Source organism: Spodoptera frugiperda, chromosome 19 (genome assembly GCF_023101765.2).
Source record: "Spodoptera frugiperda isolate SF20-4 chromosome 19, AGI-APGP_CSIRO_Sfru_2.0, whole genome shotgun sequence".
In the NCBI taxonomy this organism is placed as follows: Eukaryota; Metazoa; Arthropoda; class Insecta; order Lepidoptera; family Noctuidae; genus Spodoptera; species Spodoptera frugiperda.
In genome coordinates this window covers 3,619,946-3,638,557 of record NC_064230.1, presented here as the reverse complement: position 1 = coordinate 3,638,557, position 18,612 = coordinate 3,619,946, and the positions used below count along the sequence as shown (strand labels likewise).

General features: G+C 39.5%; 1 protein-coding gene across 1 annotated transcript; it reads right to left on the bottom strand.

The window, feature by feature from the left end:
* Window positions 1-1,194: 1,194 nt before the first annotated feature.
* LOC118280825 (zinc finger protein 879-like) lies at window positions 1,195-15,461 on the bottom strand. The gene is made up of 15 exons (XM_035601200.2): window positions 15,139-15,461; window positions 13,432-13,606; window positions 11,732-11,776; window positions 11,026-11,118; window positions 10,344-10,478; window positions 9,263-9,880; window positions 8,698-8,789; window positions 8,014-8,127; window positions 7,331-7,469; window positions 5,992-6,091; window positions 5,265-5,434; window positions 4,224-4,355; window positions 3,246-3,446; window positions 2,408-2,557; window positions 1,195-1,674 (listed from the first exon to the last, which is right to left on the bottom strand). The coding sequence occupies exons 1-15, from the start codon at window positions 15,210-15,212 to the stop codon at window positions 1,546-1,548; spliced, it is 2,367 nt and encodes a 788-aa protein (XP_035457093.2). The 5' UTR covers window positions 15,213-15,461; the 3' UTR covers window positions 1,195-1,545.
* Between the last annotated feature and the right edge of the window lie 3,151 nt (window positions 15,462-18,612).

The window sequence follows — 18,612 nt, the reverse complement described above, 5'->3', positions numbered from 1 at the left end:
TATAAAATTAAGTATAGATTAATATAAAAGCAGCCATTTTTTTAAGTTTTTCTAAACTAGCGACTAAAATTTATCGAAACAAAATTCGATAGTCGAAATCTTCAATAATGTATTTGCATTGCAAAAATTATAAGGCTCGATAATAATTAAATAAATACTAACTACGTACTAGTAGTTACCATAATTAGTACAAAAAAAATATTTATGTAATTATTGTACTATTTCTTAGAAATGATTCCTAGCTTTCTAAACATATAAAAACTAATCACGCTTTTTATCTGTCTTTTTAGTTTTTACCACACCAATCAATCCATAGCCGACAGATGCCATCGATCGATGGTAAAATGGATTTGTCGATATCCATCAATAGTTTCTACTAGACCAATGCCATTGTCAGACAAGGTTGGTTGGTTGGTTAGTCGACCGGTATCCGTCGATCTATTAAAGCTACCACACAAATAGATCTATAGCCGATAGATGCCATCGATCGATGATAGAATGGAGCGGTCGACGTCAATCGACAGTTTCTTCTAGACTAATCGATCGATAGCCGATAGAAGCCATCGATCGATAGTTTCTATCACACTCATCGATCGATATCGGTCGACACCCTTACAGTTACATTTTAGTTATCTCGTCCAGCGAGGCAGTATAATATTACACTAATTTATTATTTACTTATTATATGTACAACAGATCTATTATAATTACTATTAAATACTATTTGTGATAAGGCCGCGTAATCAGCGAGATTTATAGGATTTTTCACATAAGATCATGCCTTTTAACCCCCAAAGGAGTAGACAGAAGTTCACATATACAATGTGACTCCCACTTTTCACCATTTATGTTATGAATCCCATGTAATAGGGAATGAGTATATGGTTATATCGCACACCTAGTAATATATTGGTACATTTACGGTTTTCATAGTTTACCTGACTTGTTTAGTTTTTAGTTTACTGACCAATGAACCGTTGTTTTACGTGCGTGAGGGGGAAACTACAATAATGGTATAATGACACTTACGACCTCTCTCGATGAATATGGAAATAAATAGATTAATATGCACTTTTAAACACGTAAACCATATAAAGTCAATTTCGCATTTTTTGCAGATGTGTCAATATATTACTAGGTGAGCGATATATCCACAAATTGTTGTTCCGGGTCTGAGTGTGATGTGTATATGAACCATAAAGCAAGTACAAAGAGGAGATGCCATAATGTGATTGTGCACTGTGACACAAACACGGCCCTGTCCAATGATATTATAAGTAAACAGGTGTAGATAGGTTATAAGCGCTCAGAAAGTGGTACATTAAAATGTGGACAATTGGCAACGTGTTTGTAGTATGGGACCGCTAGATGGGACATAGAGAGGGGCGTGGTTTGTAACGTCCCGCGCTCCCCGTAAAGTGTCACGCATTATGTTAAAGGGAAATCCAGTTATGACATCTCCTCTTTGTATTTGCCTACGACACAGGAGCAAATCCTAGTGTGTGGCAATGATTGTATAAAAAATTTGAACCTTAAAAGACAGAATCAAATCTTTAAATTATAATAAACTGGCTTATCGTCTATTAGGGGTCCCATTTCATTCATCTTGGGGTCACACGGAGGCCACATGGGGGTTTGGAGGTCCATATCTTGGCCTGCTTGAGGTAACTGGCCCTGGAAAGCGAAAAAACATAAAATTTAAAGTCAAAATCTAAGCATTTATTTCAATTAATCCTTATATGAGCCTCTAGCATGGCTTGAAACTAATCGAGTTCCTCGTCAAAACAATACGTGAGTAAGCCGATAACATAATAATTAATTTAGTATGTCTCAGTTCAATAACAACTTAAAAACATAGTTAGCTGAGTCTGTTTCCACTAGTGTTAAGCTACGTGTACCAATGAATATGATTGGTGGAAACCAAACGCATCCACAGCAACGTAACATAGCACATCTCTGGTGGAAAAATACCCTGATTGTCTATTCATTTGTCCGTGTTTCAAGACAAACAGAGCGTTGAATGGACGTAGTGTTTTATGTGGGGATAGTTGAAGATTATTAAATACCATGTTTTTTTTGGAGAAATCATTCAATGACTTCTCCCGTCTTAGACAAAACGAGAGAGAGTGTCAGACTCTTACTGACTAAACACTACTTCGCTTCGCACGCATCGTACGCATTCCGTATGACGTCATCGGTACGCATCGCACGCGTCGTACGCATCGTAAGCATTCCGTATGACGTCATCGGTACGAATCGTACGAGTCGTACGCATTGCAAGCATTCCGTATGACGTCATCGGTACGCATCGCACGCTTCGTACGCATCGCATGTCGTCGATCGATACGTACGATGGGTACCTTTAGGAGCCAAGCAGTGAGTAGATAGTATTATTTATAATATTTACCTGTCTAGTATCCGGTCTTCTCTTGCCCCTGGCCCGTTTCGGCCACGGCTTCTTTAGATGTACGTACGTGATGTGCGCACGTTTCTCACTGGCGTGCTTGAAGCCTTTGCCACACATCTCACATTTGAACGGCTTCAGGCCCGTGTGTATCTGGAATTAAAATCGTGATAAATTCATAATAAATATTATTATATTTTTTGCTATTCGATGCATGTTGGATAACCAAAAAAAAACTTTTTCAGTTAATTTGGGATGTCCCACGATAGTTATTATAATAAAAATATATGTATGAGTATGCGGGTTAAGTGAGAGTGATTGGATTAATGAATGATTTAATGTGTGGGAGAATGAGTGAGTGAATGAATGATTGTATGAGTGAATAAGTGAGTGAGTGAGTGAGTGAATAAATGAATGAGTGAGTGTGTGAGTAAGTGAGTGAATGAATAAATGAAGGAGCATCTGAATGAACGAGTAACTTTGTAATTCTGTTTATCTGTGAGCTAGTGTATACTTACAAATATATACAGTATGTTAACTAACATAGAGGTTCCTCTAAACTCATTAATCTATATCATTAACAGATTAAAATAAAAATATCAGCATAGAAAAATAAGCAGTAAATTGCAACGTTGCCTTCCTTCAACTACGAAAATTTTTGGTGAATATTTTAATATTAAAAAAAATAAAATTGTTTTGTTTTTGAATGGTAATATTTTTTTGCATGTATGGATGCTATACTATTGCGGGTTAACAGGAACGCCCTCTGTTAGTTAACATACTGTATGTGTGTGTGAGTAAAAGAGCGAGTTATTCAGCAAGCAACTGAGTATATACGTACAAACATGTGCCGCTGCCTATTACTATGCGTGGAGAAGTGCTTCCCGCAGAGCGCGCAGACGTAACTCGCGCGTTGTTGGCTATGGACGCGGCGGTGCGCCACCAGGCGTTGTTTCATGCGGAACGACTTGCCGCAGGAATCGCATTTAAATGGCCGCTCGCCCGTGTGCACCCATGTGTGGTCTTTTAGGAGGGCGTAGCTCTGTAATGGAATGAAAAGAAAATTGAGAACGAGAAACACGCAATCAGAACAAGCTAGACGTCCTAGTAAGGCGCATTTCTTGCACAAAAACATTTCAAGTTAATCATTTCTTACAGATACCTACTTTGTATTGTACGCCCTATAAGGGTAGGACATAGCTGGTCCTAAAATGTTATTAACACCATCTGTATTATGTACAACAACCTATGGTCCACAATAAAGAATATTTGATTTGATTTGTGAGAATTGAATATGTTACACAATGAAACTGATTGAGTGTCAAATTACACTGGCACTATTGGAATCGGCTCACTACCGCGTGAGTTAAGGGCGTCATGCATTACTAAAGGCTCTACAGTCAATGGCGCTGTGGGTAAGGTCGCTCCGTTACCTACAAAATGGTTGATCAGACCATTTGCTGACCCAAAAGTCATGCTTTTCTGTCAAGCTCCCAATTAAAAAACTTACTCGTTCTTCTCTATAGGAATCTGCACTTTGGAACAAGCAAATAGCTTTTTTTATGGTATAAGCCGGTAAATAAGTTGAGTGATCACCTTGGTGGTAAGCAATCGCCGCCGCCCATGGACACTTGAAACACCAGAGGCGTTACAAGTTTGTTGCCGGCGTTTTGGGGGTAAGGAATTAGAGTATCGTTAGGGAACTGCAGATTGAGAAAGGAGATAATTGGGTCTACACTATGGAATCTACATTTAAGGACAAGCAAATAGCTTCACTAGAGGGCTGACTGACTACTTGAATACCTGAATGTATACTTACTTGGAACATTCTCCCGCAAACTTCGCACATGCACGGCGACTTCATAGACGGGTAGTTGGTTCGATTCTTGTCCGGGTGCATTCGTCTGAAGTGGCCGTGGTAGGCTCTCGAATCTTCTAGTTGTAAGCCACACTGTAAACATGAAGAATGGTTGACTGTTAGAGAATACTACCCAGTATTTAGTGTTTTTCCACCAGAGATGTGCTATGTAGCTATGCTACGAAGATGTAATAGCTAAGCTGTGAAACTATGTGACCGTTTCCACTGATACTAAGCTATGTAGCTGTGTGAGGAAGATGCGCAGCTCGAGTATGCGATGTATCGATAGTAGGAAGCCATCCATAGCACACATCACTACATAGTATAAAACGCTATTTTTGTCTGTTTGTTTGTCTGTATGCTTAAATCTTTAAAATTACGCAACGGATTTTGATGCGGTTTTTTGTAATAGGTAGAGTGATTCAAGAGGAAGATTCATATGTACAATACATGCATAATATATCACCATTGCACCCATGCGAAGCTGGGGCGGGTCGCTAGTCTTTTCATATAAAAAACATAGCTTAGCTAAGTCCGTTTCCACCATTGCTAAGCTATGTGTACCAATGAATATGATTGGTGGAAGCCAAACGCATCCACAGCAACGTAGCATAGCACATCTCTGATTTTTTTTATTCTTTATTTATAAGGGGGCTTTTATCCACACGGATACGTCAACACCATTGTACGTTATACTAGTTACACAACATCGTATACATATAATCGTTATGTTAAATTATACATATGTACTATAATATTATTAATATAAAAAGCTAAATAGAATTACAGCCCAGATTTCTGCATTAAGACACAAATTATTTGTATGGTCCTTTTAGCTGTAGGATGTGTCAAAATATTTTGGATTAGGCCGACGTCCCATAAGTTTAAATTGAATTCTCTAGCTTAAAGGTCCCTTTCCGCTTTGTTCTTTATACATTCCATCATCAAATGTTACACATCTTCCATTTCAAAACTCTGATGAAAAAAGCTAATTCAACGTACCTGTTCACAAGGTATAGGCCCCTCAGCCTTCCGCATCTGACTGGGATACATGCGTCTCTTTTCATCACTATCTTTGTCCTTTTCCCGCGATCTCCTCTCGTTCTCTTTCATCTCTTTCGATTTCCGACCCTTCTTCGGTTTATTTGATTCTCTTGCATCTTTGTCTGTACCTGGAATTAAAAAAAGTTATTTAATTCTTAATTACCTAAATCGTTGCCCCACACTAGGATTTTCTCCTGTGTCGTGTGTGCGTTTACAAACATACAAGTTCACATACACATGACACCCAGACCCGAAACAACAATTTGTAGATCACACAAAAAGTTGCTACACGTTCCACTTACTATTATTATAAATGTGAAAGTTTGTGTATTGTTTGTTACTCAATGACGTCAAAACGTCTGAAAGGATGAAATCTGGAACATGAGTAGATTGCGGTCTGGAAAAAATCATAGGCTGCTGGGCTACATTGCACGAAGCGTATAGCTCTCCTCGATAAATGCACTATGCAACACAAAAATAATTATTCAATTCGGACCAGTAGTTCTGGAGATTAAAACGTCCAAACAAACACACTAGTCCATAGTTCTATGACTATATTACTAATCAAAAATCGATCCAATATACACCCACATTTTTTGGATTGAGATACGTTACTAATTCCGGCCGTAAGGCGGGTCTCACACGACACCCAGGACAAGACTAGTGTTGGTAAATGCGTACTCACCCGTGTTATGTCTGGCTGACACGCTGAGATGTCGTTTATGCGCCTCCGAAGATATGAAACGTACATTACATAGTTCACACAACGGACCGTCTTCGGGGATCTGAAAACATTTACAAAGAAACGTTTTTAAACCGTCTCAACGAGGATAAGGTGTTATCACTACATAGTATAAAACAAAGTCGCTTCCTCTGTCCCTATGTCCCTTTGTAAGCTTAAATCTTTAAAACTTTTTTTTTTTATTTTTTTTTGAGGGGGGAAAATCATCCAATGACTTTTCTCGCCTTGGGCGAGGCGAGAGGGAGTGTCAGACTCTTACTGACTAAAAACCACCCCGTTCCTACTCCTGCTTTTCGAGCCGGAGCCCCGGTAAACCCGCTAGGTAGTCCGCAGCTCCGGACTAGGTAGTCCGCAGCTCCGGACTGGGTAGTCCGCAGCTCCGGAAAATCTTTAAAACTACGCAACGGAATTTGATACGGTTTTTTTTCAATTGATAGAGTGATTCAAGAGGAAGGTGTATATGTATAATACATGCATAATATTTCACCATTGCACCCATGTGAAGCTAGGGCGGGCCGCTAGTTTCTATACAATGTGATAGGGGCGAGACTTCTAACCCGTTAAGGCTGAGTTCTACATCTAATTTTATCGACAAAAGTCGGGGGTCGAAGGGGTCGAATCCCCTCCCCCTAAAAGTTATGGCTATTTTAATATTTTTTTTACTTTTTTTGATATCAAAGGTTGTATGCGTCGTAGAAACAAAAAAATAACGACAAACGGTAGCTAATAACCTTGGCTAACTAATTCATTACTTTTTTCATATGTTTGATAATGTTTTGGTGAGAAAAAAAATCATTTGTGAATTATTCTTACCGAAAAAAACACTATTTTTCAATATTTTCAATTAGGGGTTCAACCCCCCATATTATTTTTTTTGTCGATAAAATTAGATGTAGTACTCAGCCTTAACGAGTTAGAAGTCCCACCCCTATCACATTGTATATTCCGAATAAAAAAAAATGTCTTCAAGTACATAAGCGAACCTAACGCGCCGTGTGAGGTTACTGGAGACTCAAGTTCCCCCTTCCCAATCCTCCCAATCCTCAACAATCCTTAAATTTCTAACCCCCCAAAGGCCGGCAACGCACTTGTAACGCCTCTGGTGTTCTAAGTGTCCAAGGGCGACGCAATTGCTTACCACCAGGGGCCTTAGTCTGCTATTATAATTGTGTCAGAATGGTCGATCATTGAGCAGTGCAAGAGGGACGAAGCTATGTAGGTTGTATAGCAGGTGATCTGTCTGCTAGATAACCGTCGAGTGCCATAGAAAAAATCTACTTACTTGTGAATCATCGAGTCGATGTTTGAGCTTCTTATGTAGTTCTATCCCTTTAGCGCTCACGAACGAGTACCCGCAGAGCTCGCACACAAAATCCGACGGATGCTTGATTCGTATATGTCCCATGTAAGTCGTGAATTTACTGTAAATACATAATTTCATAGTTAAAACAAAGAAAAACTAATAACACGCTTTTATTTCTATGGAGAAATAGATCTCTTATGGGCTGAAATTCGATATAAAAAAAAATACGTTGTCCACTAGAATTTTTTCCTGTGTCGTGGGTGCGTTTACAAACATATAAGTTCACATGCACGTGACATCCCAGACCCGAAACAACAATTTGTGGATCACACAAAGAGTTGCTCCGTGCTGGAATCGAACACGCTTGCGTTGCTGGGCAACCAGTTGCAAAGCCACAGCGCCAATCGTGCAGTCAAATGTGTGTGGGAGAGCCGTGCTTCGGCACGAATGGGCCGACTCGACCGGAGTGATACCACGGTCTCACCAATATCCGCAGTCTCCGAATCTCAACAAGCCTTAAATTCCTAATCCCCAAAAGGCCGGCAACGCATTCGTAACGCTTTTGGTGTTTCAAGTGTCCATGCGCGGTCCGATTGCTTACCATCAGGTGATCCGTCAGCCCGTTTACCGGCTTATACCACAAAAATTCTTAATATACTTACACGAATTCATCTTGGCAGTGCGGACATCTATACTTGGTGCCTTTATGCCATCGCTCGTGCAGTCTGGCTGTTTGTCTGTGCGTTGTCACATACGTGCACTGCTTACAGCTAAACCTGTAATCATTTGGTAGTTTTCTCAATCAAAAGATTATTATTTTGACTTTTCAATACAATACAATATTCAAAAATAATTACACTTTCATTTATGGATTTGATGATCTACATAATTTTCGAATTATTCTAGTTAATTTTCTAGAAATAAGATTGAGTTTGGAGTAAAAATTTGATAACGTCACTACAAAATTTCACACACGCGTGCTTTCACATGATCAGCTGTTAGCAGCAAGGCGCCCGTGCCCGCGTTATCTGGATCGGAAGACTGGTAGGTATTTCGGAACATTACGCGCGCGTAGAAATGAGATGTTGTTGTTTTGTTATTGTGATAAAAATAAAACTAATGAGTATACAAAAGTTTCTTTGGGAAAGTTGTTTGTAATCATGAGTATAATTAAGTGTTTAAATATCGTTCACTAATTTAATAATTCTTTTTGTGTTTGATAGTCCATTTATCGAGAAAAGTCATAGAATATAAAACATCACATTACGATCAATAGGAGCCGGACAGCGGGTAAAACCGCTGTAAGTAGCTGGTAAATGTATAAAATAAAAATGTTATTTATTTACCTTTGAGTATGGTGGGCAGTTATATGTTTGCGTAAAGCGTGCGGATGCTTGAAATGCGTCTTGCATATTTCACATTCATGCTCGCCACATTGCTGTAAAAAAATTAAAGCAAATTAACGGAAATCCCACTTAAATTAGAAAAATATGGTGTTCTCTCTCTCTCTCTCTCTCTCTCTCACACACTCATTCATTCATTCATTCATTCATTCACTCACTCACTCTTTCCAATCTACGAATTTTGTACGAAATAGCAACTTTATTGGTCTAAAACTGAACACTATCATTAGAACTTAAAACAGGATATTTACTATGTTTATTTATGTCTATGAGTTTCCGATATTTCGGCACTGTTGCAAGCGCCATGATCACGGAAACTCATAGACATAAATTAACATGGTAAATATCGCGTCTTAAGTTCTAATCATAAAACTGAACATTTGATTATATTTGGACGTTTAACTGTATAATTTATTTTTATCTGAATAAAATAGCTGAAAAAATCTAAATAAGTAGTAATGAGCTTAGCTATACCAAAATATAAAAATAAAACATATATACTACTCACATTAGTATGCCTAACAATATGACTGTTATAAGCGTCTTCATCCAAGAATCCTTTAAAACAATCAGTGCATTTAAACACAGAGTTCTTATAATTCGAACTCTCTTGTCTTTTCACTATCTCAGCAATCTGCTCTTCAAAAGACAAATCTGTTATTGTAAAAAGAGTTTCATTCAAATCATCGTTCAAAAAAGGCTTTCTTCTCCTATCAATCTTAGGCTCTACTACTTCCTTAGCCTTTTTAACTTTCTTAACTTCTTTTATAGCCTTTTTCTCCTTAACTTTTCTCTTCTTTGCCTTCTTGGTCTTGCATACTTCTAGAGGTAAGTTATCGTCTGTAGAATAATTATTGTCGTTGTCTAGAGAAAAGTCTTTGTCGGAGAATTCTTTGTCTTCAAATAGAGTGTCATCTAAATCTGCTTTCTCATGTACTTCTTCGCTTAAGAAGATTTCGTTTTCTTCTTTGATTTGAATGTCGCATTGTTTTTCTTCTATAATTGGTGGCGGTTCAGTGTATTCTATGTAGAAGTCGCAGTGGTTTGTTTCAAAGTGGGTTGTGACTAAATTAGTTGTGAGTTGGTTATTTCTTCTGTTTATAGATTTGATATTTTCTTCTGTAAGCTGTTGGATAAGATTTTACTTTAATATATATGGTCTTTTAAACTCCGATTAGATACTTGTGTATGACACCCACGTTTCACCAGTTGTATAGGTAATTAGTGAAGAAAATTAAAACACGTGATAGTACTCACGTGAATGCGCGCGAAATTCTGTTGTTTGTTATTGTGATAAAAATAAAACTAACAAGTATACAATAGAAGTTTCTTCGGGAAAGTTTTCTGTAATCATGAGTACAATCACGTGTTTAAATATCGTTCACTAATTACCTGTCACCCTATAAATTATATACATTATATAATAAATGTTTATCCATCAATCACACTGAAACTTTTGAACGAATTTTGGTGAAATTTGGTATACAGACAGGGTATGAGCTGACTTGGATGATAGGATACTTTTAAACCTACGAAAACGCGAGCGAAGCCGCTGGCGAAAGCTAGTAATAATGTTGTTTGATACTCACATAATTCTGCTTTCTAATAACTTCTAGAAGTAAAGCGTTAGATCTTAGACTCTTTAGACGAAACTTATCACAGTTCAGGAGTCTGTGCACACATTCCGTGCACAACTTCTGCGGTAGCCTATCTTCTGTGCAGAGCTGTAACAAATACATATCGTCACGCTGTTAATCCCCGAAGGGGTAGGCAGAGGTGCACATTATGGCACGTAATGCCACTGTGTACACCCACTTTTCACAATTTCTGTTGTAAGTCCCATGTAATAGGGGGTGAGCCTATTGCCATATACCGGGCACATTTCCAGACTCCGTGTTAACACTGAGAAATTTCCGAAAAAAGCCCAGTAATACTTCGCCCGACCCGGGAATCGAAACCGAGACCCCTTGCCGTGCAGTCGCACTTACAACCACTCGGCCAACGAAGCAGTTATTAAATGTAACAAATTTATAAATTAAAATTGCGGTTTACCCACGTAAATGAATAGAGAAATGCTCTACTAGTTTTGAGTCACAGAGGGACTCATCATCATGAGCAGCGTGCGTAGACGCAATTCTTTTTTCATTTAACGCGGATTAGCTACAATTTTGGTCCCATAAAAATTTGTTTCAAAATAAACTAAAGGTTTTTAATTTTTCGAAGTTGGTTTTTTTAAACGTAGTTTTTTTTAAATTTATTTTTGCTACTTACCGACAATCCAGTTACATTTTCAAACGCCTGCTCTAGCTGGTATGATCTTAATGGTACTAATTTGGAATCCATATCGAGACATATTCGGCAAACCTGGAACAAAATTAATAAAATAAATATTAAAACAGACAAAACTACGATATTGAGTATCAATGATTATGATTAAGTCGCTTTCCCCTGTGTAGGTACTTTTTTTTAATGTTGCCCCACAGTAGGATTTTCTCCTGTGTCGTGTGTGCGTTTACAAACATACAATTTCACATACACATGACACCCAGACCCGAAACAACAATCTGTGGATCACACAAAGAGTTCCGTGCCGGAATCGAACCCACGATACGTTACACGACAACCAATTGTCCAGCCATCGCGCCAATGCACAGTTGTCAGTTAAATATATAGTCTATGTATAATTTTATTGTAACTTTCAGCAGTAGTAGCGCGACAATCGCCGCGTCGTGTGTCGTGGAATGCTGCTCATGAATATGAGCCTCTAGCATGGCTTGAAACTAGTCGAGTTCCTCGTCAAAACATTACGTGAGTAAGCCTATAACATAATAATTAATTTAGTCTATGTATGTTTAGATCTTTAAAACTACGCACCACCACCCCGCTTCATTCGTCAATTCAAGGTCATGGGGCGGGGCTAGAGAGCGGATCTTAGCAGAGTGGACAGGCGCATGTGACCACCATTGTACATAATTACCTTCAAACTAACAGGTTCTCCATAGGAATCACAGATATTCGAATCCTGTAACAGAAAAATGTATAATATTATCAGAAGGTTTATTGGTCAAATACTCAAACGTCTCTCAATTTTAAGACGCTCTCAAATATAGTTCTGTCCCTACAAATTCTTTGTAAATGACAGAGATAGCACGAGATTTAAGTGCAACTTAGATTAGCATTTCAGTATTCGGGCGTATATGTCGTATCGGTTAAAGTATTAATTCAATAAAAAAACGTAGCATTATAATGAACAAGCAAACCCGGCTTTTCTCTCTGTTTCGCCTCCAATGATTTTCCCTGTTTTCCTGCTTTACTCTTAAATTTTTCTTGAATTTTCTTTGCTATTAACCTCACGGAGCCCGAGATCTTTCCAACGAACGTAAAACCGTGGAAATCGGTTCGTGCGTTCTGGAGTTATAGCGTCAGGAAGGAAAACCCAACTTATTTTTATATTATAGACTAGCAAACCCGGCGAACTCCGTTTCGCCACCAATTCCTGAATTTTCTTTGCTATAAACCTCACGGAGCCCGAGACCTTTCCAACGAATGTAAAACCGTAAAAATCGGTTCGTGCGTTCTGGAGTTATAGCGTCAGGAAGGAAAACCCGACTTATTTTTATACTAGCTTCCGCCCGCGACTCCGCCCGCGCGGATGTCGGTCTTCGCGTGGAAGTTTTATTTCTCCATTTTGAGTAACTCTGACAATGACATCTTATAAAAATCTATTGGACCCAAATATGACAAGGCCCATAATAATTAACGAGATCCCTCTATTGAGCTACTGCTGTTGAGCTTGCGTTCTGTAGAATAAAAGTGAAAAATTTAGTTTTTTTCTACGTATTTTTTCAGGATAAAAAGTATCCTATTTTATGCCCAGGATAATAAGGTATAATTAAACCAAGTTTCATCGAAATCGAACCGTTAGTTTTCACGGGATGCCTGAACATACAGACAAAAAAAAATTTAATCACATATTTGGGTTTGGTATCGATCCAGTAACACCCCCTACTATTTATTCTTTCAATATTTTCAATGTACAGAATTGACCCTTCTACAGATTTATTATACCTAATATGAATGAATTAATGAATGAATGAAAGAATTAATTAATGTATGAATGAGAGTGTTATAAACATAAGAGTAGACAAATATAATCAGAAAGCTCCGAACTGCTAAGCTATCGGGAGTTATACGTGTTATTGTAAGTCAACCATAAAAGATAGACATTTGCTGTCGTGGAATATTTTTTTAACAATTTTAAGGAGAACATTTCCGTTATACATTATTTCTGTGTAGCTTTAACCATTAAGGCTGCACACGCGACGGAAGCTTAAAAAATGGAGTAAGTTCTCCTGTTTTCCTAACATTTCCCTTCACTGCTCTGCTCCTATTGATCGTAGCGTGATGAAAAGTATACTATAACCTGCCCAGGAGTATGAAGAACAATTGTACCAAGTTTCGTTGAAATCTGTCGAGTGGTTTTTGTTTCTATAAAGAACATACAGACAGACAGACAGACAGACAGACAGACAGACAAAAAATTTTCTGATTGCATTTTTGGCGTCAGTATCGATCACTAATCACCCGCTGATAGTTATTTTGGAAATATATTTCATGTACAGAATTGACCTCTCTACAGATTTATTATAAGTATAGAAGAAGATAGATAATAATTACCTGTAGAATCATAGGCACCGCACCGACCCTGACTCTCCGCAGCCCACCCTCAGTTTCATACACATCTTCGCAGAGGAAATGTTCGGAGCACACCGCGCTCCTATCTTTGGGCTCCCACGCCTCCTTGCCGAGAGCTTTGAGCCACGCTGTACGCAGTGCCGGCTCGGTGGGGAATCTGGAAGCGTTTTAAATCACTACGTAGTATAAAACAAAGTCGCTTTATGTGTCCCTATGTCCCTTTGTACGCTTAAATCTTTAAAACTACACAACGGATTTCGCGGATTACGATGTGCGGAATACACAGGGCGTATTACGCAGACCGGATTACGCAGGGTGGACTACGCTGCGCGGAATACGCAGGCCGGACTACGCGGGGTGGAATACGTTGCAGGGAATGCGCAGGCCAGAGTAAGCCGGAGGGCGGAGTACGCTGGGCGGAGTATGCACGACGTAGTACGTGGGGCGGAGTATGCACGGCAGAGTACGCTGGGTGGAGTACGCAGGGCGGAGTATGCAGTACGATCTGCGCAGGGCGGATTATTACGCAGTACGGACTACGGAGTGTGGACGGCGCAGTACGGGCTATGCAGTACGGACTACACAACACGGACTACGCCAGACTACGCATTGCGGACTTCGCAGTGCGGACCACGCAGTCCGCACCACGCAATGCGAACTACGAACAAGTGAATACCAGTGAATTATATGTTATCCACAAAAAAGTACAGCCTGTGTCATTCTTTTGACTCTTGTCGCTACAGATCTTAATTTTTTCATTTGTATTTTTGGTTACACTTAAGTCACTGTAATTTATAAACTGTAGGACTTAGAATTCTTTTGGGGGCCTACTCCGGCTCTCAAATCCAAAGTTTCTTTTAATCTTCAGTATTGATTTACTAATAGAATTACTTGTAATAACATTTTATTTTTAATTTCATATCAAAATCTATTTATTTATCTTTATTTCATTCGTTAATTTTTATTCACGAAAGTTTGCAATAAATAGAATTGTAGTATGCAATCTGCGAGGATTCTTTGTTCGTTCGTTGAATTAGAGTAGGTTCCAGATGCCGTTTGGACATCAACTTATGGGACACCGAGTATACTTCTTTTACACTCATAAAGAAAGTATTTTTATCTAATGTAACCAATAATGTATGGCTTAAGAAGTAACAAGAAATATAAGTAAATATGTATTCATGTTACATTGGATGATAGATAGATACCGGAGCTGTGGACTATGTAACAGGTTATCGGGGCTCCGGCTTAAAGCAATAGAAAGAACAGGGTGGTTTTTAGTCAGTAAGAGTCTGCTTCCCGGCCTCACCCAATGTGGGAGAAGTCAGGGATGATATTCCACACTCAAAAAAAGAAGATGATTTGTAGATAGGTTATGTAAACATGTACCTATATTTTTAAAGAGTTACAAATGGAGGTTCTTTCTCGATCTTCTTCATTCGAAGCTTCACTTTAGAATGAGCACCTAGCTTCACTGACAAACTGACTGACAGACTATTATTTATTTCTTTATTTTAAGTACATATTTATGGTTTAATTGGAATACATTATTTAACTTTCTACTTAGACAAAACATATGCATTTTTAGTCATTGTAGCTGCGTTAAATAGTAATATTTGTGTCTTAAAATGCCGAATGCTAATTAAATCTAATAGAAAATTATAACACACATTGAGAGTAAAAACTTACGTGTGAAATGTAATTCCCTGAGACTTGGATATATGTCGCGAATCATTCTTGCAATCAGGAACACAGCACCTCATTTTTAATGTTTATTTCTCACAATAAAACCGAATAATACAAATGCAAAATCGTAACAGAAACTGCGATAATAAACCGTCATTTTTTCTTTACGGGTAACATATTTTGTAAGAATTTTATTGAGAAAACCTGTGTTTTATGTATTAGAATAGCTTTTAGTAACAATATTACGTTAATTTTATTGCAAACCTATTTTAATTAGCAAAAATTCTTATAGTAAATTGACTGTCATTAGAGTAGCCGACAAGTTTAATACGGATAAATTAAATACCTATGTCATTAAACGCCATTGTTCTATTTGTACTCTTCGCACTTATTAGAACGCTATCATGAGCAAAAGAGAGAGAAAATCATAGTTGTCAGTCTCTATACTTCTAAATATGGTAGCATTACAATAACAATGTATGTAAACATAAGTATACATTGCTGTTTTTACTCTTTCACTCTTTAGAAAAAGTACTCTAGATAGAAAGAGATGGAAGAAACAACGCTTCGATAAAGTTGACCTTGTAAAAATTTAAAAGCTTAGTTGTGACCTTCGGAATAAATTAGTCTTAGGCTACATTTTACTTTCATGTTTCAATAACAAAAATAACTAGTGATATTATGTTCAAAATGAGAAACTGGGTAAATTATTATTTATTTAACCATTTCCATTTGGTATCATTTAAACTTGTAGCATTCGTTGGGGAGGTAAAGGGACAAACTGTCCTAATAGATGGCGTTGGAAACAGCTGTTGGAAAAACAAGCGCCAAAATTTAAAATTTATCGTCATATCAATTACAGTTTAATAATTTATTTATCAATTGAAATATAGGGGAGGTAGGGGAGGGATGGGCAATCGGGAGACATGGGCACCCCCTTTTATTCTGATCCTGTCATAGGTTTTTCTTTTTCTTAATTTGGTAGTTTTCTTTACCGTCTGGCAAAACTGTTCATCCATAAACTGTCTGTTATTTCCGTCAGTTGTCAAACACAAACACATTTGAATTTTGAAGATTATGCGCTCGTAAAAGTAAATATTTTGTTGTGGATTCGGATCGTAATACATAGAAAAGTAACGAAAGGTATGTGTATTTTTTATTATATATCTATTAGGGTCAGGTGGGGTAAGTGAAACTCAGGGGAAGTGAAACACCCCTTCATAACTCTATAACTAACAAGTGTATCGATACTTCGCGCTTAGTCGGTAAAACAGAATGGCGATGTGGTTTTATTGATAAAACATAGAAGTCGCTATTATCATTTTCTACACCAATAAACAAAAAGAAATTTTTCAACTGTGTAGCGCGAGTATTAAAAAACAACGCACGTAGTCTATGGTGCGACTACTCTGTGGTTGCAACGTCACGCGGTCGTCCAATGAGAGCGCGTGAACGACCACCTCTCCCGACCGCCGCAATCTCGCGCGCCAGCGCAGCCATTGCGAGCGGTGAGAGAGAGAGCGCCCCGACCACCGACGCGTACGGACGTGCTGTAAAATCCTCCGCGGCTCTATATCACGCCATCTTGTATTTCTGGAACTTCTTTCTATTGTCCGCCATTTTGAGTTTTCTTTGTTAAGTTTTTTTAGTTTCGTGTTTTAAAGAATTATGCTAAGAATTGTGATAAATCAGTAATAAAAGTGATTGACTTTAAAGTGCCGCTTCATTTAAACCACCACTGAGTCTGGAAGTTGCCGTTTAAACTGGCTCCCAACTTAGTGCTTATTACACTGGCGCCCAACTAGTAGGCCGAACCGTTACGACCGTTACATAAGCGTGAAGATGCCGACAACGAGGAGAGGAGAAACCCTCCGTCAACAACAGGGAGATGAAGGGAACATCACTCTCACTGAAGAGGAGATCGTCGCCGAGCACGGCCACGCGGACGTAGCCGCGAGCGCCGGCTCGAGGTCGACAGAACCTGCTCCCCACTTCACCCAAGAGTTCCTATCCACGCTGATCGAAACGATTACGCGTGCGCAGGTGGAAGCTAATAGGAGTCTCGTTAACACGCTGATGGGATCCGGCGGCGACTTCAGAGCATCCACCCCAGTCGGGCCTCCTCCATTTTCCAACGCGACCGGCGGTGGTACCGCCGTCGCAGCCCCGCCGTGCAGCGAGGCTAACTTCGTGAAGTGCACGGCGAGATTCGACGGGACCTCCCCGGACGCTGAGGTCCTGGAAGCATTCCTGGACGCCGTCGAGATCTACAAGGAGTGCGCAGCAGTGAGCGACGAACACGCCCTGCGTGGGCTACCCATGCTCCTGGAGGGCGAAGCCGCCGTGTGGTGGCGCGGCGTAAAAGCGTCGGTGACAACATGGGCGGACGCGACCGCGCGCCTCCGTGCGACCTATGGCGTCGCGCAGCCCGCGCACCTCATCCTGCGCGAGATCTTCGCGAGGGAACAACAGGAAGAACGTGCGGAGTCATTCATATGTAGAGTGCGCGCGTTAATCGCTAGGTTGCCTTATACTTTAGATCAGACATTAGAAACAGACATTTGTTACGGCTTATTACACAGACGCGTAGTGAAACGAGTGCCGCGAGATTGTGTTCGTAGTTTAGACGACCTTTTACATAAGGCTAGGATCGCGGAGGATACCTACAAAGCGTCTAAAGTAAATACCAGTAAAGTGCGTAATAATAATAATTCAAACCAAATATCGGTGGCACCTACTACCGACCGTGTTCTCGCGCAATCGAGTTCCGCGACCACGGACGCGACTTCGTCACGTTGCAACAACAGAAGTAGACCGCGTTGTAGTTTTTGTAAGCTCTTTGGGCACGTTAGCGACGAGTGTCGTAATCGCGAGAAGGCTAATAGCAAAAACATTAATACAACACCTAGGGAGGTACGTTGTTATGGGTGTGGCAAGCAGGGAGTCGTGAGGTCGAAATGTGACATTTGCGCAAAGCCGACGTCGAAGTCCGAAGGCAAAACATCTTTTAACAATGTTGATGTAGATTTTTGTCCGTATAATTCCGACGTTGAGGATAACAATCGTGATAGTGATTCGTGTGTAAACATTACAAATGTAAGTACATACGACAATCATCCAATGGTAAACGTTAGTGTCATGGGCCGTAGTGGCGTGGCGATTGTAGACACTGGCGCCACACATAGTATTGCGAGCCCTTTATTACATCGAATTCTAGTAGGTTCGGGAATACAATTTAATAAAACGAAACGTTTTGTACGCCTAGCTGACGGCACACAGGGGTGGAGAGACCTACTGTCCGCCGAGATAGAAGTTATTATTGTAGGCCGTCGAGTAAAGTGTCAGTTCCTAGTATTACCGGGCAGTAATATTAGGACACTTTTAGGTGTAGATTTCTTAACTAGGGCCGGCATGGTGTTAGACGTCGCCCGACGGACGTGGTCGTTTTCAGACAGTCCGGAACATTGTTATGATTTT